At 35.6% G+C, this 25,376-nt stretch overlaps 5 protein-coding genes and 1 pseudogene across 25 annotated transcripts; 2 read left to right on the top strand and 4 right to left on the bottom strand.

Moving 5' to 3' along the window:
• Positions 1–561: 561 nt before the first annotated feature.
• Positions 562–1,040, top strand: LOC128127311 (uncharacterized mitochondrial protein AtMg00810-like). Its single transcript, XM_052765771.1, has 2 exons — positions 562–813; positions 909–1,040. The coding sequence occupies exons 1-2, from the start codon at positions 562–564 to the stop codon at positions 1,038–1,040; spliced, it is 384 nt and encodes a 127-aa protein (XP_052621731.1).
• A 967-nt stretch (positions 1,041–2,007) lies between these two features.
• On the bottom strand, positions 2,008–4,173 carry LOC111891314 (uncharacterized). Its single transcript, XM_023887374.1, has one exon. It carries the CDS (start codon positions 4,171–4,173, stop codon positions 2,008–2,010), a length of 2,166 nt encoding a protein of 721 aa, XP_023743142.1.
• Positions 4,174–10,558: 6,385 nt separating this feature from the next.
• LOC111891315 (uncharacterized) lies at positions 10,559–11,623 on the bottom strand. Its single transcript, XM_023887376.1, has one exon. It carries the CDS (start codon positions 11,621–11,623, stop codon positions 10,559–10,561), a length of 1,065 nt encoding a protein of 354 aa, XP_023743144.1.
• An 830-nt stretch (positions 11,624–12,453) lies between these two features.
• LOC111891281 (uncharacterized) lies at positions 12,454–16,203 on the bottom strand. Of its 3 annotated transcripts, XM_052770505.1 has the most exons (9): positions 15,338–16,203; positions 15,091–15,257; positions 14,127–14,559; positions 13,930–14,053; positions 13,617–13,844; positions 13,397–13,528; positions 13,179–13,316; positions 12,880–13,095; positions 12,454–12,769 (listed from the first exon to the last, which is right to left on the bottom strand). In XM_052770505.1, the coding sequence occupies exons 4-9, from the start codon at positions 13,999–14,001 to the stop codon at positions 12,623–12,625; spliced, it is 933 nt and encodes a 310-aa protein (XP_052626465.1). In that variant the 5' UTR covers positions 14,002–14,053; positions 14,127–14,559; positions 15,091–15,257; positions 15,338–16,203; the 3' UTR covers positions 12,454–12,622. The 3 variants fall into 3 exon arrangements, with proteins under 3 accessions (XP_052626465.1, XP_052626462.1, XP_052626464.1); XM_052770502.1 differs by having other exon boundaries at positions 15,091–16,203; XM_052770504.1 differs by having other exon boundaries at positions 14,127–14,410; positions 15,091–16,203.
• A 900-nt stretch (positions 16,204–17,103) lies between these two features.
• Positions 17,104–23,794, bottom strand: LOC111891317 (uncharacterized). 19 transcript variants are annotated; one of them, XM_052770486.1, is made up of 6 exons: positions 20,988–23,794; positions 20,193–20,243; positions 20,014–20,111; positions 19,840–19,947; positions 18,783–18,836; positions 17,104–18,548 (listed from the first exon to the last, which is right to left on the bottom strand). In XM_052770486.1, exon 1 carries the CDS (start codon positions 23,740–23,742, stop codon positions 21,565–21,567), a length of 2,178 nt encoding a protein of 725 aa, XP_052626446.1. In that variant the 5' UTR covers positions 23,743–23,794; the 3' UTR covers positions 17,104–18,548; positions 18,783–18,836; positions 19,840–19,947; positions 20,014–20,111; positions 20,193–20,243; positions 20,988–21,564. The 19 variants fall into 19 exon arrangements, with proteins under 19 accessions (XP_052626446.1, XP_052626450.1, XP_052626438.1 ...); XM_052770490.1 differs by having other exon boundaries at positions 18,783–18,827; XM_052770478.1 differs by having other exon boundaries at positions 17,104–18,075; positions 18,176–19,947.
• On the top strand, positions 18,614–19,640 carry LOC111891316 (exocyst complex component EXO84C-like; annotated as a pseudogene).
• Positions 23,795–25,376: the final 1,582 nt, after the last annotated feature.

Raw genomic sequence — 25,376 nt, 5'->3', positions numbered from 1 at the left:
ATACTGAAATACAAGCTCTTCGAAATAGTAAAACACAGGACTTGGTTCCTAGACCATCTACATCCAACATTGTTGGAGCCAAATGGGTCTTTCGAACGAACTATCGGTCTGATAGTTCTATAGATCAATACAAGCACGCTTAGTCGCCCATGGCTTCACTCAGATACCGGGTCTCGACTACTCTCATACCTTTATCCCAATTGTGAAAGCTTCCACTATGCGTATCATCCTTTCTCTTGCAGTTCATTTAAAGATGAACTGGAATTTACATCAACTTGATGTAAATAACGCATTGTGGATGCCTGATTTCCTTCTCATGTGTACCAGCTCAGGAAATCTCTATATGGACTTAAACATGCCCATCGTGCATGGTATACTAGATTTGCCACTTTCATCACCTCATGTGGCTTCCAGAGCAGCATATGTGATTCTTCACTATTCATATATCAACATGGCCGACACCATGCCTACTTATTACTCTATGTTGATGACATTATCTTGACTGCCTCCGATTCTGTTTTTTTGAGTAGTATCATCACCTCTTTGTCTTGGTAGTTTGCAATGACTGATTTAGGGGCCCTTCACCATTTTCTAGGTATCACGGCCACACGTGATCAGCATGGTTTGTTCTTGTCGCAAGCATCTTATACTCGTGACATTCTTTGGAGAGCTTCTATAGCTTCTTGCAAGCCTTGCACTACCCTGGTAGACACTTCCACTAAACTCAGTGCCACGGATGGTGAACTTTTTGCTGATGGCACTTTATACAGGACTCTTGCTGGAGCTCTACAATACTTAACGTTACTCGCCCGGGTATTATATATGCTGTTCAACAAGTCTGTTTATTCATGCATGCCTCGAGAGAGCCCCACTTTCAATTCATGAAGAAGATTTTTCGGTATCTACAGGTCACCGTTGATTATGGTCTTCAGTTGGTTGCTTCCCATTCACACACTTTGACTGCTTACTCTGATATGCTGCCTGGTGTAGATGCCCCGAATCTCGCAGATCTACCCCCGACTATTATGTATTCCTTCTAGTCTCTTGGTCGTCTGAACGATAACCTATGATCTCCCGATATAACGCGGAAGTAGAGTATCCAGGAGTTGCAAATGCTGTCTCAAAGACCCATGGCTCTTCTCCCGGTTTATCTATCTCAAAATCCGGTTCAACATCAGCACACAAAGCATGTGGAAATCAACATACACTTCGTGCGTGAGAAGGTCCGCCTCGGTCAAGTCCGCGTTCTTCACATTCCTTCGTCTATGCAATATGTAGACATATTTACCAAAGGCTTGCCACGTTACTTGTACCAACAATTCAGATCCAGTTTGAGCGTTCCCCCCCCCGCCCCCCCCCCCCCCCCCCCCCCCCCCCCCCCCCCCCCCCTCAAACTGCAGGGGACTATTAGCCGATTAGAATATTGTTATATATTTAGGAGATTATTTTATTATTGTATATATCCTTTCCTAATTATTTGTATATATATATATATATATATATATATATATATATATATATATATATATATATATATATATATATATATATATATATATATATATATATATATATATATATATATATATGGGATCTTTATTTAATGAAAGCATGTATACAATTTTACATATTCACTGTTAGTTTTACACCCTTTTGCTATTCAGCTCCCCAATTTACATAAAACTTAATTTTACACTAAATTTTTTCAGACGCAATGACTGTCTTTTTTATCCGCCAAAAACTTAGTGGGTGAGGTGCTGAATGCAGAGTTACAACTTTGTTTTCCATTCTTAAACCAAAATATGCACAAAGTCATCATTCACATTAAGTTTAAACTGCAATTTTTGTTTTAAGAAAGAAATATGAAAAAAAGGATGAGAGGCTGAGAAACCAGAAATTCCAATAATACTTATGAGATTAATAACAAGTACGACACTATTAATGAGCTTATTCTAGATATGCTAAACCATAAGAAGGCTCTGTAAATTTCAAATATACACATATTAGTTAAATAATAGTTACAAACAAAGATTCATTAGAACTTGAAGAAGCTGGTTGACTCCTGGCTGAAAAAGAACAACCATTGGGTATCTTACTCTTTGGTAATGCATGCCACTTATCAATGTACCCAATCGAGTCCATGTCTAAGTTGGGAAGTTGGCGCTTTTTAAGCATTTTCAGGATCTTTTTGGATCTACCAAGAAGCTGAGCTGCAGTTCTGATGGTATCTTCTCTTTTCTCTATTGCATCATCATGACACTTCATGGTTATGACACGTGGCAAGTTGGTAAAGCAAGCACATAGCAAATCTGCGATTATTGTTGATATCCACTCAAAAAGTTCTTCATCTGTTGGCCAATTTTCTTGCTCATTGCAGCGAAGCAGTATGGTTTGACTGATTCTATACATGGAACTCGCAGAAATGAACTTACGAAGTGAGTGATCCAGACTTACATTTTTCCTTGTCTTGAACTGTATCACAATTTTTGCTGCTTCATCACCCAACCATTGAAGAATCTCCTTTGATGTTTTTCCTTTACTAGCCTTCTTTTGAAGATCAATTTGTAGCCACTTGCAGTATACTTCAACGTCTGTCCACACACGTCTTGCTGCTTTTCTTGTTTTTACTAACTCATCATTTGCATTGAGGTTTTCTTCGATATGTCTTACAAACTGGAGGCCTTCCCTCATGCTGGCAAGCAACCCCTTGATGTGGCGGTTTGCAATGTTAGGAAGAGAAAGTGCAATGGCTGTTAATGTTACTGCTACTAGGCTCCAGCAGTTTTGGGTTTCTTCTGGATGTAAAGGTGGAACTCGATCACTGTCGAACTCTATTACTCCTTTGAATCCTGTAGATTTCTCAAGAAGAATCATAAGATTCCTTGGCTCTTTCTTTTTGGACTCTTGAAGAAGTCGAGTTATAGAGCTGAGCGCATTTCGTAACATTCTCATTGAAAGCTTCGCATCCTGTTCGATTTGCAGGACATAACCAGTATATTCTTCCATATCGGATATCCATTTGGTGCTAGATGCATTTGGTTCTTCCTTGAACCACTTCAAGGCATACTTGGCAAAGTGGTAACAATAATAGAATAAGATCAGAAAAGATATGGGAAGGAGACATAATGTTTTACATATAACCACCACCATTATCTGAAGCACTATACAAAAGTTCAGAACTATGTTTCTGATGTTGCAGAAAACTTTCTTGCAATGGCGGCCTGGAATATATGAAGGGACATGGCTGTGTTTCCACTGCCGAAGCCTTTGTTTCCAATGCTTCTCAACATGGAACACGTTTAGATGGTGCATGCTCCGTTTCATGGAGAGGTTGAAGTGACTGGTGGCAGTCAAACATCTGAAAATTGGTGCTATACTACCTATTATTGTCCCGATTAACTGTATGTAAACAATTAATTTGATTGACCACTTATAATCCGATATATCATTCTCAATATCTGATCTAAAAACAAGCAAAAAATTAAATGCACTGAAAGCAAAGAGTGAGCATAGAACCCCAAAAGCAGAAGAAACTGGTGAACAAGCAATTGCAAATTGGGGGTTACCAGTCTCTGCCATCATCCAATACTTTTTAACCTTATTTTCAGTTTCCTTGTAGGAGAAGTTTATCTGTTCATGATTAGAAGCCAAACTGTGCAACTTCTTGTACCGTTGTTGTAAAACTCTTCTAGATGCTGAAACTGTCAAGGCTACTGAAATTGGCCATGGAATCAAAAGAATTAATAAAGGGATTAATGATGCCAAATTTACCCAAGCACTAATAAATTGGATCCACATATTTACTTTAATGGTGTATATGAGGATACACAAGGCCACGGTATTCAGCAGAAGTTCCTTGTCATTCATAAGCCCTAAAGATGGGAGAAAGTTGGCTAACATGGTGAACAAGAAAATGATGCTGACACTCTTTGCTAGAATCTCATGAAAGTCATCAGACATGTCGGCGCTCAGATCCACTGGTAGCTTTGTTGATATTGCTATCAGTGTAAGAGAAGCAGAATTGATGGTGAAAAATCTGCATGGAAACCAGAGCTTCCGTTGTCGAAAGCCTTGGAAGACATCAGCTGCCATTGCTAGAGTGCAAACCAGAGATGCTACTGAAATATACAATCCCACCCATGGCATGGCGTCTGTAGGAGATGTCCATTTCATCTTGCTAGACCAGAGAAAATGAAGTGTTAACTTGATCTAGTAAATACAAGAGCTAGCTGATGCTTCATATATATACATAGGACTTCAAGAAAGATTTTTATTTGATCAAGGAGAGTATGGATCAAACAAAGATATTTCCAGGAATCTGTGGTTAAGAATTCTATTTCCATTTTATCATGTTTGTGTAATTTTTGTCCCGTTTCTTTCTCGATGGCTTGGCAGTGATTGATGTATCCAGCATATATATATCTAAGGCTTGACTCAAAGTAAACGCATAATGTTGCTAAAGATTGGCCCAAAAGTAACTTCTGAGGAGCTAGAAAGATATTTCCAGGAATGTGTAGTTAAGACTTCTATTTCCATTTTATGGCTTGACAGTTATTGATGTATCCAGATTCCAACATATGTATTCAAGGCTTGACTCAAAGTAAACGCATAATGTTGCTATAGCTTGGCCCAAAAATAAACGCATTAATTTTCAATGGATGAAATTTTTGTTAAGAAAATGATCCAATTAATTGATGGATAGTGATAAGAATAATAACAAAACCTTGGTCCATTGCGCATCATTTGAAACAGCGAGTTTTAGAATATATCTATTCCTTTATCTCATAAAGCTATAACGATATAGACTTTATTATAAAGTAATCCCTGTTTATTTTTGTTTAGTAAATTACATTTTTGGTACCTGATTTTAGCTGTTTTTTCCGATTTTGGTCCCAAAAGTAATTGGGTTGCAATTTTGGTCCTTATTTTGATTTGATAACGATTTTGGAATTGGTCCCGGGTGGTTAAGGTTAACAGCCACCCATAATTTGTCTTATTATTATTATTTTGTCTTTTATTATTATTATTATAGACTAAATTTCATGGTTTGTCCTTGTGGTTTAAAAAATTTCATTCAAACGACCCTTATGAAAGTTTTCCATGCACGAATGGTCCTTAACTTTGGATTTTAGAACATGACCTGTCCGACTAAGGTGCTGTTTGTTTTTCTATAAAAACCTCTTCAAACCACTTATTGCTGCGCGGCGCAGCACACGCGCAGCACTTTAACTCTCGCAGCAGTTTGTTTTTTGGAAGACTTCAGACTACAAAACCTCTGCGCGTGTGCTGTGTGGCGCAGCACTTGACTTGCCTCTTCTAACCTCTTCAACTTTCATTTTTTTAAGTGTTTTTTTAAGAATTTTTGTATAACTTTTTTTTTTAAACTTTGATTTTCTTAAATTTTTATTTACGGATGTGATACAATTTATTTTTATAATTTCAATGATTTTTTTTTAACTTGATTTTTTTAATTTTTTTTTACCGTTTTGTTAATAATATTTTCAATTTCAGTTGCATCTTTTTAAGGTGTGTAATTTTTTACGAACTTTGTAGACATCATTTGCAATATTTTCTTAATTTTTTTATTATTTTCTTTTTTAATTTTTTTTTAAAATTAGTTTTTTTTTCTAGAATAAAACTATTAGCTTCTTTTACATTTTTTTAAGTTTTTTTTTTAAAAAAAAGTTTTATATTTTTGTTTTTTATATGTTCTTTTTATTATTATTTCAATGTGTTAAAACTAGAATTATTAAATTTCGATGTTGATAACTATTTTCAATTTATAAAATTAGTTTATTTAAATTTCAGTTTACTGCAGCAGTCTGCAGATGTTAAAAAACAAACATGCTTCTTATTATAGGCTGCAGCCGTTTGTTCCACCTCTTCTGCTACAGAGGATTGCAGAGGTGGTCCGCAGACTTTATGAATTTTCACTTCGAAAAAACAAACAACACCTAACTCTATTAACAAATTCTATTAGATATTTATGAAATGACGAAAATACCATTTATTTTAATTCTTTATATGTGTGAAATGATGAAAATACAATTTATTTTAATTTGTTATAGTATTTTATAGGCCCACCTACCCTCTTAGCCTCCTTCACCTACTCTTGAAATCAACCGCTCAACTTTCATCGAACCTCCGTGGAACCAACTTCTCCGGCAACAAATCCCTATGGACAAATATACGCAACTAAATTTCGTGATTCCCAGCAATATTCTACATTACTACGGATAAAATAACTGAGATTTTAACGAGAGCCGGACAAAAGACGAGAAGAATCATTTTCTTACAGAAACCCAAAAATTGTTTGAATTCAAGGATGATATTTTGCATTTTAATTTGGCATGATAAGCGGAAGTATCTCTATAATTGTTGCTTTTGATGATTTTTGGTTCTACTGTAAAAACTAAAAAGAATACTACCTGGATGTTTTTTTGTGCATATCTTCTTCTTGTTGTATCAGAGCTTTGAATAATAAAAATGACAAAAGTGTAGGCCTTCGATTTGTAAAACTAAACTATAATAATGTAACCGAAATAATCAGATTTACAAAAACACAAACTTTTCTTCAAAGGAGCTCATCTAATTTTGAAAGAAAGATAAATTGAGAAAAAGTGTGGATTTCTTGAAACAAATCACCTGTAGAGCCAACATAAGCCATCAGCTTTGAATTGTTCTTTGGATCCATATTTAGAGTTGAAGGGTATATCAGGGATGAAGCCCAAGTACTCTAATTCTTTGAGGTGTACAAAGGCTTTTTGAACTCAAAATTTTTGACACATTGAATGTAAGATCTTGTTGCCAACCATGGCATCAGGAATCAGGAACACAATCCATCTCGGTAAAAAGACTAAACAAATCATCATAATCCTATTTCTTACGGTACCCACTTTCAATTGAATTAAGAACTACAGAGGTTGGTTTGATTCCATACACAAAGGCTTCTTCATGAAATTTCTTGATTCTTGAAAATTTCCATCTCTACATAGTGATCTCAAGTAAATCACTATACACTCCAAACAGCAATTGGGTTTGACTTTTGTTGACCAGATTATTAAGAAAAGTAAGGTAGCATGACAACGACGGGGACAAATTTAGTCTCCTCATTACATCGTAAATGTGAATACTCTTTTCTAATTCATCTATGCTAACATGCCATTCGATTAAAGCACCAACCATTTCATGATTATCCAATAAAATTCCTTCTTTATCCAAGGCAGAAAGCAAGGACCTGACCCGACCCGCACCAACAACCCCTAAACCTCCTACTTTGGTTGCTAACAGAATTGATGCAGGGGTATCCACGTCATATTCAGCTAGTACTAAAGCAGCCTATTTCATGTCTCCAACTCACCTTGGGCTTCAATCAGAATTTTGTTTTGGGTTCAAAACAGATAAATGGAGAAGTATAATTTTCTAGCAGCCTAATGGAGTTGAAAAGTCTTCCTAATCAGCTAATTAATGTTTTTTATGCTTCCTTAATTGTCTTTTAATTGATTGCAACTTCTCGTCTTTCTTTAGTCCTTTCATTTTCCTAGAGTTATGTTCCTTTTAATTTCCAACTCTATATAAGGAGATCTAAGTTGTAACAGAAAAATCCATCTTTGAATAATGAATTTACAATTCTTGATTGTTGTTAGTGTGGTGTTATTTCTTTATCACTATTAACCTCAATCATCGCCAATTTGGTTGATCTTGGTGGTGTTTAATTATTTTATCCTTGATCTAATCAGGTTGTTTACCTTACCCTTGGTCGCATGCATCCCTTTTCTTTTATCCTATTTCCACCCACTTACGCATCAACCGGTATCACAGAGCAAACCCAGGTTCTCTCGGTTGTGTTCTTATCACTTTATTGGTTTCTCTCCTCCCAAACAAAATGACATTTCCTCATGGTATGAGTGCAAAAGAAGCTAAGAATATCAGACACGATAGACAGATTGAATAACTCTAAAGAACTACCGCAATCACAACTCAACAGCTTGCAATACTACTGGATGAAAAACTGCGAAGGGTCAATCAGATGCATCAAGAAGATTATTCTAGTGGTGATTCAACTGGCTCTGATTCTAGTTCGGATGAATATGATAGAAGAAGGGTCAGAGATGATCTTAGATATGTCAAAGCAGATGCTTTGGAGTTCCATGGAGGATCAAATTCACATGATTTTATTGAATGGTTGAATGATATCGAGAACCTTTTCGATGTCAAGGGATACTCTGATAAAAAAGTTACAAAGTTGCTTGTTTTGAAACTTCAGAAGTATGTCTCATTATGGTGGGAGAACATGAAAGCTAAAAGAGAACGAAGTGGCAAGTCTAAGATCCGGTCTTGGAGACATCTTAAGAAATTACTCAAGGAAAGATTCCTTCCAGATTCATACAAGCAAGATCTCTACATCAAGACGACCAACATCAAACAAGGTAATCTTAGTATTGATGACTACGCTCTTGAATTTAAACAACTTGTGTTAAGGAGTGGAATTCAGGAGAAACCAGAACAAACTATGTCTCATTATGTTGGTGGACTGAACCATGACATTCATGAAAAAACTAGAACCGTAACCTTACTAGTCTTTTGAAGAAGTTTGCAAGTTAGCTTCGAAGATTAAGAAGCGTGTTGTAACATCCCGATGTTGAGGTATTTTCAATTTAACCCTATGTAAGAATAAACATTGCATTTTGGCCACCAAGTTTATGAATGAGTACAAAATGTCCCATAGTGGCATTTTGATAATTTTGGACATTGGGATAATATGATGGGCGTACGTTGTGTACATTGATCGTACTAGGGCGGACCCTAGTACGTTGGGTTTACGTGGAGAAACTCCAAACCCTAATTTTTAGGGTTTGGTCCATATATAAACACCATTATAGCCTCATTTATCATTCTCACATCAGCCCTCATATGAGATTTTGACCCTCTAGCAAACTCTAAATGAGAAGTGTTTTGTGCTCATTTGTGTGCCTTTTTGGTGTTCTTGAAGAAGGAGAAGTTGGCGCAAGAACCTTGAAACTTGGAAGCAACTTAGATCTAGGATTCCTCACTTGCTAGCAACCTCTTAGAGGTAAAAGTTCACAACTTGATCACTCTATCTTGTAGATCTAGCCATTTGTTCCTTTAGGGCACCTTTGGTCCCAAATGTGGTGATTCTTGAGCATAGCATGTTCTTGATCAATAAGTCTTCCTTTTAGAACTTATTGGGGGGTCTTAAGTCATAAAAATGTGGTCTTGATGGCTAGTTTTACTCCATATATGCATGCTATAGAAGGTCTTAGTGCATTAAGATTATGTTGAGATTTTGTGTTTCAAGCACTTAATAGACATGCAAGGTTATAAAGTTGAAAACTTTATGACTCTTGATGGTATTATAGCCTTGAATCTTCTATGGGGCATGTTAAGTCGATGGAATAAGCATTTAATAGGCTAAGAAGGGGGTTGCTGCATACGTTGGGTGTACCGAAGGGTACGCTGCGTGTATGTAGATTTGGCCCTGAAGCCTCGGACAACTTGTACGCCCCACGTACCTCCGGAGTACGCCCTACGTATGAAGCCCAAGTCAACTTGACTGAGTTGACTCGATTGACTTGTTGACTTTGACTAGCTTTGACCAAGGGTATTTATGGGGAAATGTTATTAAGTTTGAATGGAAATGTTTTGACATTTAGGATTTGGGTTGAGCCGGTATCTGGGAGCGGAGTATTGATCAGATATTCATCAGACTGTGAGGTGAGTTTACCTAACTATAATTAGGGGTCGAAGACACCAAGGTTGACCCATTGGATTGATATCCTGGTTACAATATGTTGTTATGCTGTTGTGATTCGTTAGATCCGTATGATTATCTGTATTTGTCGTCTTTGTGTTTATGCTGTTTGTTGCATATGTTGACGTGTTGATTTGGGTTGAGGCGATCCTACTTTGTGTTGTAGGCTAAGACATCCGGGGATGACTGCATAGGCTGTAGGCCAAACAAGGCGGTCCAGTCAGATCAACGACCCATAGATCGGTTCGGATAGGCTGAAGGCCTTGCGAGGCGGTCCAGTCAAACTGGCTGCTCGTTTTTGCATGTTGTTGTTTGTTATGTTTATGTGGTGGTACTTTTGGGGAACTCACTAAACGTTGACTTACATTTTTAATTTTATTTCAGGTATTTCAGAGGACAGTGACAATACGAAGGCATGACCGTACACATTCTTAAATCAAAGTACATGGAAATTCGGCATTCACAATAAATATAAACCACAATTTCTTTTTCAAGAAAGAATGAGAAAAACAAAAACGTAAGAACATGAGAATCCTGAAAGCCATAAGATTTGATGGAAATCACACTAATGAGATTGGTAACAAGTACCAAACTAATGATGACTTAATTCTAGATATATATGCTAAACGATAAGAAGCCTGGGAAGATTTAATGAGCACACAATTAGTAGACCCACACACTTTTCAAATAATAGTTATTACCAAAGATTCATTAGAACTTGAAGGAGCCGAATGAATCCTGGCTGAACCATTCGGTATCTGACTCTTTGGTATTGCATGCCACTTATCAATGTACCCCCATCGACTCCATGTGTAAGTTGGGAAGTTGACGTTTTTTAAGCATTTTCAGGATCTTTTTGGATCTACCAAGAAGCTGAGCTGCAGTTTTGATGTTATCTTCCCTTTTCTCTATTGCATCGTCATGACACTTCATGGTTATGACATGTGGCAAGTTGGTAAAGCAAGCACATAGCAGATCTGCGATTATGGTTGATATCCACTCAAAAAGTTCTTCATCTGTTGGCCAATTTTCTTGCTCATGGAAATGAAGCAGTATTGTTTGGCTGATCCTGTACATAGAACTTGCAGCAATGAACTCACAACGTGAGTGATCCAGACTTATATTCTTCATTGCCTTGAACTGTATGACAATATTCACTGCTTCATCACCCAACCATTCAAGAATTTTCTGTGATGTTTCTCCTTTACGTGCCTTCTTTTGAAGATCAATTTGTAGCCACTTGCAGTATACTTCAACGTCTGTCCACACATGTCTAGCTGCTTCTCTTGCCTTTACCAACTCTTCGTTTGCATTGAGTCTTTCTTCGATATGTCTTACAAATTGAAGACCTTCTTTCATACTTGAAAGCAACCGCTTGACATTGCAGTTTGTAATATTCGGAAGCGCAAGAGCAATGGCTGTTAATGTTAGAGCGACTAGGCTCCAGCAATTCTGGATTTCTTCTGGATGTAAAGGTGGAACTCCATCATTGTCAAACTCTATTACTCCATAGAATCCTGTAGATTTCTCGAGAAGCTTCATAAGATTCCTTGGCTCTTTCTTTTCAAACTCATGAAGAAGTTGAGTTATAGAGCTGAGCACATTTCGTAATATTCTCTTTGAAAGCTTCGCATCTGGTTCAATTTGCAGGACGTAACCACTATATTCTTCCAAATCTGATATCACATTGCTGTTAGATGCATTTGGTTCTTCCTTAAACCTTTTCAAGGAAGACTTGCCAAAATGGTAACAATAAGAGAATAAGATCAAAAATGATCTTGGAACAAGACATATTGTTTTACATATAACTACAATCGTTATCTGAAGTGTTATACAAAAGTTCAAAATCATAATTCGGATATTATGGAAAACCTTCTTGCAATGGCGGCCTGGGATATGTGTAGGGATAGGGCTGTTTTTCGAAAGCTGAAGCCTTTGAATCCAATGTTTCTCGACTCGGAACACATGTAGGTGGTGCCTGCTCCATTTCATAGAGAGGTTGAAATGAGTGGTGGCAGTCAAACATCTGAAAATTGGTGCTATACTTCCTATTATCACCCCAATTGATTGCAACACAATAATCACATTGATTGACCACTTATAATCAGATTCAACATTTTGATAATCTGATCTATCAACAAACAGGAATATCAAAATAACAACTGAAAAGAAAGCAAAGAGTGAGCATATAACCCCAATAACAGACACTACTAGAAAATTGGTGCAATAGCTACGGCACAATCCATAGCTATAAGCGGATAGCTACAGAATTGCTACGGAAAATTGGCTGTAGCATAATGGCCCGTGACTAAATTATAGCTACGGATTAGCTACAGAATCGCTACGGATTAGCTACAGAATCGCTATAAAATATTCCGTAGCTACTATAGCTACGGAATAGCTACGGAATTAAATAGCTACGGATTTCCTACGGAATAGTTACGACACTAGATAGCTACGGAATAGCTACGGAAGTAAATAGCTACGGAATAGCTACGGATCCAAATAGCTACGGAATAGCTACGGAACCTAATAGCTACGGAATAGCTACGGAACAAAACAGCTACGGAATAGCTATGAAAGTAAATAGCTACGGAAATCCGTAGCTATTCCGTAGCTAACTTCGTTTTATTTAAAAAAAAATTAATTTAAAAATTTCCAATTTTTTGTTAAATACCACATTCAATTCACATTTGTCCCAAATACCATATAAAATACACCAAAAAAACGTCCATAATACCAAGTTTGACAATTCCAATCCATTATCCAAAATACCTTACAAAAGTAAGCACTACTTAACAAAACAAACAATATCAAATGTTTACAAACTAAATTGTTCCAAAATACTTATCAATTGTCCTCAGGTGGATTATCGGGGGGAGCACGGGGTTGATTTCCAGACATATTCATCATCCTCATAACCATTTCCATTTGTTCTTTCATTTGTTGTTGTTGTTGTTGTTCCATGGTAGAAACTTGTGCACGCAACCTATCAACCTAAAAAAATGGCAACACAATGCAATAGTTAAACAATATTAGCAATGTCTTTAGTTTATTATATCAATATTATCAACATACTAATTAACGTTTAAACCATAACAACATACCTCTTGTTGTGTACTATCCGATTGGGTGGATTGGGTGGATTGGGAAGACGGTGTCCCAGTAATCACAAAATGTATATCTGATGCTCCTATGCCATAGATATCACCCTTCTTCTTTCCTGTTCTCCTAAGTTGAATTTCCTCCCATACCCTCGCATCATCTTTATGGTTTGAAGAGTCTTCTCCGTGTTTTTTGACCATCTCCTCTAGATACATCTCCTACAAATTACCAAAACAGTACCATTGTCATGTACAAAAATACTAAGACAATCAATATACATAAATGATAAAAGATAAGTTACTTGTGCTTCTTTGGCAGTTAGTGAGCAATATTCGAGATTTTCATGATCTCCCGCAAAATATCTTTTTTTCGCCTCAGCTGTGCCATGCGTCTTCATGAAAACATCAAATTGTGTGGGTGGTTTACCCATAATCTTTTCCTACATAAAATACAAAGTATAGTTGATGTAGTTGGTGTTAAAAAAAATAAGATAAGTAAATTTATAATTATGATACTTACTAAGTTGTTACGGTGCTCGTGAAATCCTATACAACCCGCGGTGTGCCTAGCTGTCGACCCATTGGCATCTGCGACTTTGCGGTTCTGCTGAGCAATTTTTGAATTCTTTCTCCACTTATCTGTCGACCAATGCTGTGAAAAGAAAAAAAAATATAAGGATACTAATACAATAGGAGATTAAAATTCAACAAAATAGATAATAAAGTATCATATCCATTACATCACACAAACGTCGCCACACATTCTCTGGTACGCGCCCAGGGCGGTAGTCATGCATCCCTTCGTAGTAGGTACAATGACCTAGGGTGACGGGTTTCCCATCATTTCGTGCCATTTCCCCAGATTTAATCCTGATACGCTTCATCCGATCCCTGTATCTATCCTTGAGGACACACTTGAAGGCATCAAATATGTTACTATTCTCTAGTGAATTCCACCTGTACATGGTCTGTAAAAAAATAAAATGTAAATCTAAAAATACAAAGTAAAAACAAATGAGTATAAGATACAATAATTTATATTTAATATATTGCCTTGAAACGCGAAAACATCTGCAAAAGGGCCTCATTGGGAATATCACTAAATCGGGGCCACGGATGATCCATATTCTCCCAATAGAGACTAATACACGTGCTGTGGATTTTCCTAGACCCAAACCTACATTGAAAAGAATTATATAAGTAGAATTTTAACATCAAAAATTAAAGTTTTAAAATATGAAAACACTAACTTTTTCCCTTTTCGGCTGATGAGGGGCAACGAAGACTCCTGAAAATCACTCGCATTCGAGTCGTGGCCGCCCGTAACACCTCTAGAGGTGGAGCCATGCGGCGTCGGTGGTGTGTTCGGTGGCCGTGGCGTGTGCGGGGTCTGTGGCGACCGAAAGGTTGTCTGTGCATCTGCACCCTCAAAATAGTACTCCTCAAATCCATCACGACCACCCGGCCTCAAAACCGTTTGTGGGGTCGGCAACTCAGCACCTGTATTTGGAAACTGAGGCGTATAACCCGTTCCCTAATGATATGTTGGATGTTTGTTGCGTTCGCATAAGCAACATCCAAAAAGAAATTAACATAATGTGGCCATTGTGGATTAAACAAACGACGATTATCGAGTCTTTTTGTGTACATCCATTCTCTATTAGACAACATTTCGATCTAAAACTACATTTAGATATAAAAAATGTTAAAACTTTAAACTAAACATGAAGTAATAATGTAACATCTCATTTAATCTAATATATATAACTAATGATACATAAAAAGCCCATAAAAAATTATTAACATAATACACATATATAACTAATGATACATATATAACATCCCATTTAATCTAGCATTTTTAACAAATTTATAAAATTAGCCTAACATTTCAACAAAATTAACATTTTTAACAAATTAAAGTTCACAACATTTTTTATATATCACATTTCAACAAAATTAACATTTTTAACAAATTAAAGTTCACAACATTTTTTATATATCACATTTCAACAAAATTAACATTTTTAACAAATTGAAATTAACCAAATATTCAACCAAGCTATGAAATTAACCAAATATTCAACCAAATTAAATCTAAATCCTTAAATTCGACATCACATTCAACAAAACATATTAGCATTATCAATGAATAAAGCATCTAAATTGTATACATCAAGTAATTTCAAAAAAAAAAAAAAACTAGGGTTTTACCTTTTTAGGGAAGAATCGAGCAAAAGGCCGAGAGAGAGAAGGGAATGTGCGCCGGAGAAGAAGGTCGGCGACGGCAGCGCTCGACGAACGGGAAGAAGTTGCCGGCGATTGTCCACGAACGAGAGGGAGAAGTCTTCAGTTTCTTTCTTTTCTTTCTGTATTGTTCGCTGAAGGGAGGGGGTTAAAAGTCGTGGGGTATTCAACATAACAAGGAAATATAATGGATTTTAATTAAAAAAATAGCTACCGATTTGCTACGGCCCAGCTTCGGAATCTGCTACGGACCGGTTTTAGCGACGGTTTAGCTACGCATTAGCTACGGCCAGCAGAAAAAAAAACATGGGTGGGATTCGAACTCAGGTTGCCTACTTACAATGACACAAACTTACCAACCGGCCGGGCATGCCACATCCATGCCAACATGCTTGACTATTCTATTTAAACATCTTATTATTATTATTATTATTATTATTATTATTATTATTATTATTATTTCTATTATTATTATTATTATTATTATTATTATTATTATTGTTATTTCTATTATTATTATTATTATTATTATTATTATTATTTCTATTATTATTATTATTATTATTATTATTATTATTATTTCTATTATTATTATTATTATTATTATTATTATTATTATTATTATTATTATTATTATTATTATTATTATTATTATTATTATTTCAGGCACCAAAAGTCGAGTGCACAAATGGGATCCATTACTCATTTAATGGTTTAAAACTATAATGATTATCATCTACGTTCACATATAAATACTCACAAACACGTATACATAGACATATACACATACATATATACCACAAATTATTCATGTATACAAACATAAACCAATCACAACTTGGTGAAAAATATAGTCATTATATTATTAAATTGTGCAACGAGTACTTGATCCCGAAGTGCAAACGACTTTATGAATGATATTAATAGCTATAAGTTGGTGAAAATAGAGATAATCATTTATAATAGAGGTGTGAGAAAAACGAAGCGGAAAAACGACGTTTGGTGCCCGAAAAATCGAAAATAAGTATAATCCGTAGCTAATCCGTAGCTAATTAGCTACGGACTAGCTACGGAATTCTAACGGAAAGCACATTCCGTAGCTAATTAGCTACGGATTAGCGACGAAATGTGCTTTCCGTTAGAATTCCGTAGCTAGTCCGTAGCTAATTAGCTACGGATTAGCTACGGATAATTCTTATTTTCGATTTTTCGGGCACTGAAAGTCGTTTTTTCCGCTTCGTTTTTTTCACACCTCTATTATACATGATTATCTCTATTTTCACAAACTTTTAGCTATTAATATCATTCATAAAGTTGTGTGCACATACAAGATCCATTACACGTTTAATGGTTTAAAACTCTAATGCTTATCATCTACATTCACATATAAATACTCACAAAAACGTATACATACACATATACACATACATATATACCATAACTCATTCATGTATACAAACATAAATCCATCACAAGTTGGTGAAAAATATTGTCATTATATTGTTAAACCATTAAACGAGTACTTGATCCCGAAGGTGCGCAAGACTTAATGAATGATATTAATAGCTAAAAGTTAGTGAAAATAGAGATAATCATGTATAATAGAGGTGTGAAAAAAACGAAGCGGAAAAAACGACGTTTGGTGCCCGAAAAACTGAAAATAAAAATAATCCGTAGCTAATTAGCTACGGACTAGCTACAGAATTCTAACGGAAAGCACATTCCGTAGCTAATTAGCTACGGATATATCTTATTTTCGAAAAATCGGGCACCAAACGTTGTTTTTTCTGTTTCGTTTTTTTCACACCTCTATTATACATGATTATCTATATTTTCACCAACTTATAGCTATTAATATCATTCATAAAGTCGTGTGAACATACGAGATCCATTACTCGTTTAATGGTTTAACACGCTTATGATCTACATTCACATATAAATACGCACAAACACGTATACACACACACATACACGTACACATATGCTACAACTCTTTCATGTATGTAAATATACATATACAAAAATAAATTCATCACAATTTGGTGAAAAGTATAGTAATTACATTGTTAAAACTATGAAACGAATACTTGATCCCGAAGGTGCACACGACTTTATGAATGATATTAATATCTATAAGTTGGTGAAAGTATAGATAATCATGTATAGTAGAGGTGTAAAAAAAACGACATTTGGTGCCCGAAAAATAGAAAATAAAAAAAAATCCGTAGCTAGTCTGTAGCTAATTAGCTACGGAGTTGCTACAGATTTTTGTTATTTTTGATTTTCCGGGCATTAAACATCGTTTTTTTCTCTTCGTTTTTTTCCCACCTCTATTATAAACGATTATCTTTATTTTCAACAACTTATAGTCATTAATAGTGTTGATACAGTCGTTTGCACCTTCGAGATCCTTTATTCATTTAATGGTTTAATATTATATCCGTAGCTATTCCGTAGCCATTTTGTAGCTAATTAGCTACGGAATAGCTACAAGTTATCATCCGTAACTATTCCGTAGCTATTCCGAAGCTAATTAGCTACAGAATGGCTACGGAGTTGCATCCGTAGTGATTCCGTAGCTATTCCGTAGCTAATTAGCAACGGAATAGCTACGGAATTGCGTCCGTAGTCATTCCGTAGCTATTCCGTAGCTATTCCGTTACTAAATTAGGGCGTCCCATTCTGTAGCTAATCCGTAGCTAATTAGCTACGGAAATTTTCCGTAGCTATTATCCGTAGGAAAACACCCTTTTTTCTAGTAGTGAGAGGAGACCAGTGAACAAGCAATTGCAAATTGGGGGTTACCAGTCTCTGCCATCATTCAATACTTTTTAACATAATGTATGAGTTTCTTGCTGGAGAAGTTTATTTGTTGATGGTTAGAAGCCAAACTATGCAACTCCTTGTATCGTTGTTGTAAAACTCTTCTAGATGCTGGAACTGTCAAGGCTACTGAAATTGGCCATGGAATTGAATGAATCAATAAAATGATTATTGGTCTGACAAATCTGGCTGCCCAGAAAGTACTAATAAATTGGAGCCACATATTTACATTAATGGTGATTATGAGGATACATAAGGTCAGGGTATTCAGCAGAAGTTCCTTGTCATTCATAAGCCCTAACGATGGGAGAAAGTTGGCTAACATGGTGACCAAGAAAATAATGCTTACATACTTTTCTTCAATGTCTTGATCATCAGCTAGGGTGGTGCTTAGATCCACTGGTAGTTTCATTGATATTGTTATTAGTGTAATCGAAACAGAATTGATGGTAAAAAATCTGCATGGAAACCAGAGCTTCCTTTGTCGAAAGCCTCGGAAGAGATCGGCTGGCATTGCTAGAATGCAAAACAAAGATGCTAGGCAAATATACATTCCCACCCATGTCATGGCGTGTTCTGCAGGGGATTCCCATGCCATCTTGCTAGACCATAAAAAATGAGTACTTAACTTATAGAAATTTACTTTCATCATATTACTTGTTTATGATTTTTACAGGATATAGTGGAGCAACTAACACGCCTAGTAATGTTACACTTTGGAGGAAATATTTTAACAAGAATTCTAAAACTTTTTGATCAATACATGGATGAACTCATAAAAGCTTTACCTGAACCTTCTGAAGATGACAGTTTAGTGGAGTTAAAAGAAGCTGTACCTTTTAAAGCTAAAACAGATTCCCAACAATTTGCCCTTTTAGGAACTGCATTCACTATTGCAGAAGAGCTGTTACCAATGGTTATGTCAAGAATATGGAGTGTTTTAAACGAAAGCAAGGAAGCAGGAAATGACAATACTGCCCCTCTATTGAATAGTGGGATAGATTGTAAGGACTAGAGGAAGCAGCTTCACCATCCACTGGATAAGCTTAGAGATCATTTCGGTAGACAATATGTGTTGAATTTTATATATTCAAGAGATGGGAAAACACGCCCTGATGTAAATATTTATTTATGTGGTGAAGGTGATGATGTTAGTTGGAATTCTGATCCTTTGCCTTCTTTGCCCTTCCAGGTAATTTAATGGAAGAATTTTTGTCTAAACAAGCTACATGCTTTTGAGTTTTACAAATTTGCACTTATTTATTTTGGGAATTGTTGTGTTTATGCAGGCATTATTTCGGAAGCTGCAGTAGTTAACAACAGTCCTGGAGATGTGTTACTTGGGAAAGAAAAGATACAGAAAGTGTTGCTTGCAAGGCTAACTGAAACTGTTGTAATGTGGGTGATGTCTAATGAAGAGGATTTTTGGGGTGTTTTAGAAAATGAAGTGGCAAAACTTCAGCCACAAGGATTACAACAGGTAACTAATTAAGGACTAAATGCAAGAAATAGCAACATATTTAGTAAAAATTCTACATTTTTTTTCATTGTAGTTGATTCTAGATATGCATTTCACTGTTGAAATCGCGTGTTTTGCTGGTTACCCTTCAAGAAATGTAAACCAAATGGCATCATCTATAATTGCTCGTGCTATCAGAACATTCTTAGGGAGAGGGCTAAACCAACAAAGGTAATAAGGGTATTTAAGTAATTTTACTTTGAAAAATATACCGAGTTATAGCATTCAAAGTTGTTTTTGTATTTGGATGGCATTGCTATAATTGGGTAGTTTTTTTTTTCAAATATAAGAAAATATATATGCTATAATAAACAAACCAACATAAGTACATTGCTATTTGTGTAAATTGTTGTGTGGATAACAACTAAGCTTACCTTTACAGGAAGTTCATCCACAGAAAAATCCAATTCTTCTCCCCACATTGGATTTCTTCAACCAGGAACCATTTAGTTGCAGATCAACATCCATAAAAATGACCATTTCTATAAAACAGAAGCAACCAGTGAGATTCTTAATTGAAATTGACCAAATCTTGCTATAAATTTTACCTAAAGTGCTTTTTTGTACCACAAGTGACGATTGCATAAGGATCTTACATGTCATTCAAGTTGGCACCAATAAGATTCTTATCTGCGAACAGTTCCACCTTCAAAACATAACAGATAATGCTACAAATTAGCAAGAACAAAAGAAATGAAAAGCCATTTAGAATTTTTGATACACGTACCTTGATTACATAAGTAGAGCTGCCATTAGAGTCACCCTTCTATTGATCTATCTACAAAAATACGTATAGAAGTGCTTGTCATACACAAAAGGACAAGCACCTGTGAAACAAATAGTATGTAAAGTAACCAAAATTATCACATTTTTTTATTTATGTTTCTTGCATCTGATTTAGTTAAAGTAAGATATGTTATATTAAGTTCTATTATTTATATTTATGATGCAGTGCAACCTGAGGATAATTTGAGTAAAAACACAAATAGAATAATTTCTCAAGGGAATAAAAAATGTGATAATTTCATATTGTTGGGCTTGTTACAGAGCTTATGGATGCATGTACATAGATGACAGGAGAGGTTCAGGGTGAAGCTTTGATGCACAAAACTTATGCTACCAGGCTTATATATGACTAAAGCAACCAATCAAGCCCTATATCAAGTTCTAATTCTAAGTATTTGTTCTAATATAGATGCAATGGATATAAGAGGAATGATGATTGAAAAAGGGGAAAAAATTGAGAAATTAAACCCTAACGTAATATAGTGTGGATTTGAACCAAACCTAACCTAATATATGACTAAAGCAAATAAAATCAAGAAATTTATCTGAATCGGAAGTTAACGAAGAATAATTTTAGATTTTAAAAATGTGGAGGCTGTCGGATTGGGAAGCTGCAAGGTCCATGGTGTCGTCATCTGTTTGAACGGAGAGGGTGAGATTAGGTTAAGCTGCAACTCGAGAGTTATGCGTGTTCAGTTGGAGTGATAAAGCAGGTTTGGGAGGGACGGAAACTTACACAAACTCTGTGAAACTGGAATTGGATTCACCAATTTCTACGAGAGACCGTCAATTAAAAAAATAGCGTGTGTATGCTCCGTCTGTATTCTCTCGCTAAACACATACCAGATGGCAAAAAGTCGACGATTTTTTTTCCCTCGTTGAACCCTCGCCAAATGACTTAGTTTTCCACCGATCACCGAGGAACAAGGGTGCGTCGATAAATACTTGTAAGATCCGTAGCTTATCCCTTGCTAAACCCTCTCTAATATGCTATATATTGAATAAATAAAATACTTGTTTAAACCATCGCAGATCTCTCGCAATTCCCTGTCTATATGCCAAAAATTTTCTACAGAATAAATCCCTCTCTGAATCTGTAGCTGAAACTCAAGTTTCTAGTAGTGTAAAACTTATTTTTCATATGTTTTTGAGACAGCAATGAGTGTCTTTGTTTTCCACAAAAACTATAGTAGCATCATAAACTTAGCGGGAGAGGTGCTGAATGCACACATACAGCTTTTAACTATGTTTAAAGAAATTCATCATTCACATTAAGTATAAACCACAATTCTTGTTTCAAATACACATACTAGTCAAATAATAGTTACTACCAAAGATTCACTAGAACTTGAAAAAGCTAGTTGACTCCTGGCAGAAGAAAAACAACAATTGGGTATCTGACTCCTTGATAATGCATGCCACTTATCAATGTACCCCATCGACTCCATGTCTAAGTTGGGAAGTTGACGCTTTTTAAGCATTTTCAGGATCTTTTTGGATCTACCAAGAAGCTGAGCTGCAATTTGGATGCTCTCCTCCCTTTTCTCTATTGCATCGTCATGACACTTCATAGTTATGACACGAGGTAAGTTGGTAAAGCAAGCACATAACAGATCTGCGATTATGATTGATATAAACTCAAAGAGTTCATCATCTGTTGGCCAGTTTTCTTGCTCATTGCAATGAAGCAGTATGGTTTGGCTGATTCTATACATGGAACTCGCAGCAATGAACTTACGAAGTGAGTGATCCAGACATACATTTTTCCTTGTCTTGAACTGTATCACAATTTTTGCTGCTTCATCACCCAACCATTTAAGAATCTCCTTTGATGTTTTTCCTTTATGAGCTTTCTTTTGAAGATCAATTTGTAGCCACTTGCAGTATACTTCAACGTCTGTCCACACATGTCTAGCTGCTTTTCTTGCCTTTACCAGCTCATCATTTGCATTGAGGCTTTCTTCCACATGTCTCACAAATTGAAGACCTTCCTTCATACTTGAAAGCAACCCCTTGACATGGCAGTTTGCAATATCAGGAAGCGCAAGAGCAATGGTAGTTAATGTTACAGCTACTAGGCTCCAGCAGTTCTGCACTTCTTCTGGATGTAGTGGTGGAACTTGATCATTGTCGAACTCTACTATGCCAATGAATCCTTTAGATTTCTCTAGAAGCTTCATAAGCTTCCTTGGCTCTTTCTTTTCAGACTCTTGAAGAAGTCGAGTTATAGAGTTGAGCGCATTTCGTAATATTCTCTTTGAAAGCTTCGCATCCGGTTCAATTTGCAGGACATAACCGGTATATTCTTCCGTATCTAATACCACATTGCTGTTAGATGCATTTGGTTCTTCGTTAAACCTTTTCAAGTATGACTTACCGAAATGGTAACAATAAGAGAATAAGATTAGAAAAAATCTGGGAATAAGACATTCCGTTTTACATATAACTACGATCGTTATCTGAAGTGCTATACAAAAGTTTAAAATCAAGTTTCGGATTTTATGGAAAACCTTCTTGCAATGGGAACCTGGGATATGCGTAGGGACAGGGCTGCTTTTCCACAGCTGAAGTGTTTGGATCCAATGCTTCTCGACTCGGAACACGTTTATATGATGCTTACTCCATTTCATGGAGAGGTTGAAATGACCTGTGGTAGTTAAACATCTGAAAATTGGTGCTATACTACCTAATATCACCCCTAATGATTGCAAGGTAATAATCACATTGACTGACCACTTATAATCTGAATCATAATTCTGAAAATTTGATATATCAACAAACTGGTTGACCAAAATTATAACTGAATTGAAAGCAAGGACTAAGCATACATCCCCAAAAGCACAAGACACCGCTGAACAAGCAATTACAAATTGGGGGTTACCCGTGTCTGCCATCATCCAATACTGCTTCACATAACGTTTGAGCCCTTTGCTGGAGAACTTTATCTCTTGACGATTAGAAGCTAAACTGTGCAGCTCCTTGTATCGTTGTTGTAATGCTCTTCTAGATGCTGACACTGTCAGGGCTACCGAAAATGGCCATGGAATTAAAAGAATCAATAAAAGGATTGTTGTCCAGCTTACCAAACTCGACTGAGCAACAATAACTTGAATCCACATATTTACATTAATGGTAAGTATGAGGATACACAAGGCCACCGTATTCAGAAGAAGTTCCTTGTCATTCATAAGCCCTAAAGATGGGAGAAAGTTGGCTAACATGGTGATCAAGAACATAATGCTGACACACTTTGCTATATTCTCATGATTGTCAGACACGTTGGTGCTCAGATCGACTAGTAGCTTTGTTGTTATTGCTATCAGCGTGATAGAAGCAGCATTGATAGTGAAAAATCTGCATGGAAACCAGAGTTTCCATTGTCCAAAGCCTCGAAAAACATCTGCTACCATTGCTAGAGTGCAAACCAGAGATGCTAGACAAATATACAATCCCACCCATGGCATGGCGTCTGCAGGAGATGTCCATGTCATCTTGCTAGACCAGAGAAAATGAAGATTTAACTTGATGTAGTAGAACAAGAGCTACCCGATGCTTGATATATATATATATATATATATATATATATATATATATATATATATATATATATATATATATATATATATATATATATATATATATATATATATATATATATATATATATATATGTGTGTGTGTGTGTGTGTATATGTGTGTGTGTGTGTGTGATCCACACTTCTATTTTCCATTTTAGCGTGTTGATATAATATTCCACCCTCTTTCCTTCTCAAGGGCTGTGCAATCATTGATGAAAGCTTGTGGTTGGAAGAGCATAGTAAACGCATAATGTGTGCATAATGTTGTTAAAGCTTGAGCCCAAGTAATATTTTTAATTTGAGAACAAAACCACTCATTTTAAAATATGTTAATTATTCATTTAATATTTAATAATATTATTTTGAAGAAAAAAAATACGTAACACCCGCCACATGCTACCTACACCCCACCTAATTAATCAATTTCTCTTTCCATAATATTACATGCCATGTGAAGCTGCTCCACCAATACCAATCAGATCAACTTTGCCATCGACCGCCGCCGTCCGCCGGACCGCCTCAATTGAAGGTCAACCGGACCACCGTCGGAACACTACTTTTCCGAACTCTATGAAACTACTTCACTTCCTCTTCTCCTCTAACCACCTCTCATATCTTGTTTCACCAGATCTGTGAAAGGTCCGTGATCTACCACAATCACCCTTCATTGTCACCCACAACAACCACCCCCACCACCACCTATCACCCATACCACACTTCACCACCACCACCACTCACAACCACCACCAACCATATATAGACACGATTCATTTTTTCATATAATCATATGTGATTAAATACATTAGAAATAATTATTGAATTGATAACACAAAAATTAATCTAGTATAGATAAATCATATGTGATTAAATAAATATAATCACATGTGATTATAGATATCTAGTCACATACAATTTACGTGGATAATGTTCATTTTCGCGTTCTCGTTTCAGTAGTTATTCTTGTTTACTTAATTACATGTGATTATATATATGTAATCACATATGATTTATATTTAATACTCGTTCTTGTATATTAAATCATATGTGATTAGATACATATAGTCACATGTGATTAAATACATGAGAAAAATTATTGAATTGAAAACTCGAAAATGAATTTTGTTCATATAAATCATTTGCTATTAGATACAGATAATCACATGTGATTATATATACGAGAACAACTATTGAATCAAGAATGCGAAAATAAATCTTTTCCACATAAATCATATGTGATTAAATACATATAATCACATGTGATTATTCTTGTTTATTTATATGTAATCACATATGCTTTATATTTGATACTTTTTCTTGTATAGTTAATCATATTTGATTAGATATATATAATCACATGTGATTAAATACATGAGAAAAATTATTGAATTTTGTCCATATAAATCATATGTTATTATATATATATATATATATATATATATATATATATATATATATATATATAATCACGTGTGATTATATGTATTTAGTCACATATGGTTTATGTGAATAATATTCATTTTTGCGTTTTCAATAACGAGTCAATTAGTC

Source organism: Lactuca sativa, chromosome 1 (assembly GCF_002870075.4).
Source record: "Lactuca sativa cultivar Salinas chromosome 1, Lsat_Salinas_v11, whole genome shotgun sequence".
NCBI classification, from domain to species: Eukaryota; Viridiplantae; Streptophyta; class Magnoliopsida; order Asterales; family Asteraceae; genus Lactuca; species Lactuca sativa.
The sequence above is the reverse complement of the archived record's forward strand: the minus strand, read 5'-3'. Positions and strand labels throughout refer to the sequence as shown.

Coding starts and splice junctions, on each gene's coding strand:
- LOC128127311 (XM_052765771.1), top strand. CDS start 562: ATGACTGATTTAGGGGCCCTTCACCATTTTCTAGGTATCACGGCCACA. Junction 814..908: donor ACTTAACGTTACTCGCCCGG/GTATTATATATG, acceptor CGGTATCTACAG/GTCACCGTTGATTATGGTCT.
- LOC111891314 (XM_023887374.1), bottom strand. CDS start 4,173: ATGAAATGGACATCTCCTACAGACGCCATGCCATGGGTGGGATTGTAT.
- LOC111891315 (XM_023887376.1), bottom strand. CDS start 11,623: ATGATTTTGAACTTTTGTATAACACTTCAGATAACGATTGTAGTTATA.
- LOC111891281 (XM_052770502.1), bottom strand. CDS start 14,001: ATGGATCATCCGTGGCCCCGATTTAGTGATATTCCCAATGAGGCCCTT. Junction 13,529..13,616: donor TGTGGCGACGTTTGTGTGAT/GTAATGGATATG, acceptor TTCTTTTCACAG/CATTGGTCGACAGATAAGTG. Junction 13,096..13,178: donor TAACTGCCAAAGAAGCACAA/GTAACTTATCTT, acceptor GGTAATTTGTAG/GAGATGTATCTAGAGGAGAT.
- LOC111891317 (XM_023887377.2), bottom strand. CDS start 23,742: ATGACATGGACATCTCCTGCAGACGCCATGCCATGGGTGGGATTGTAT.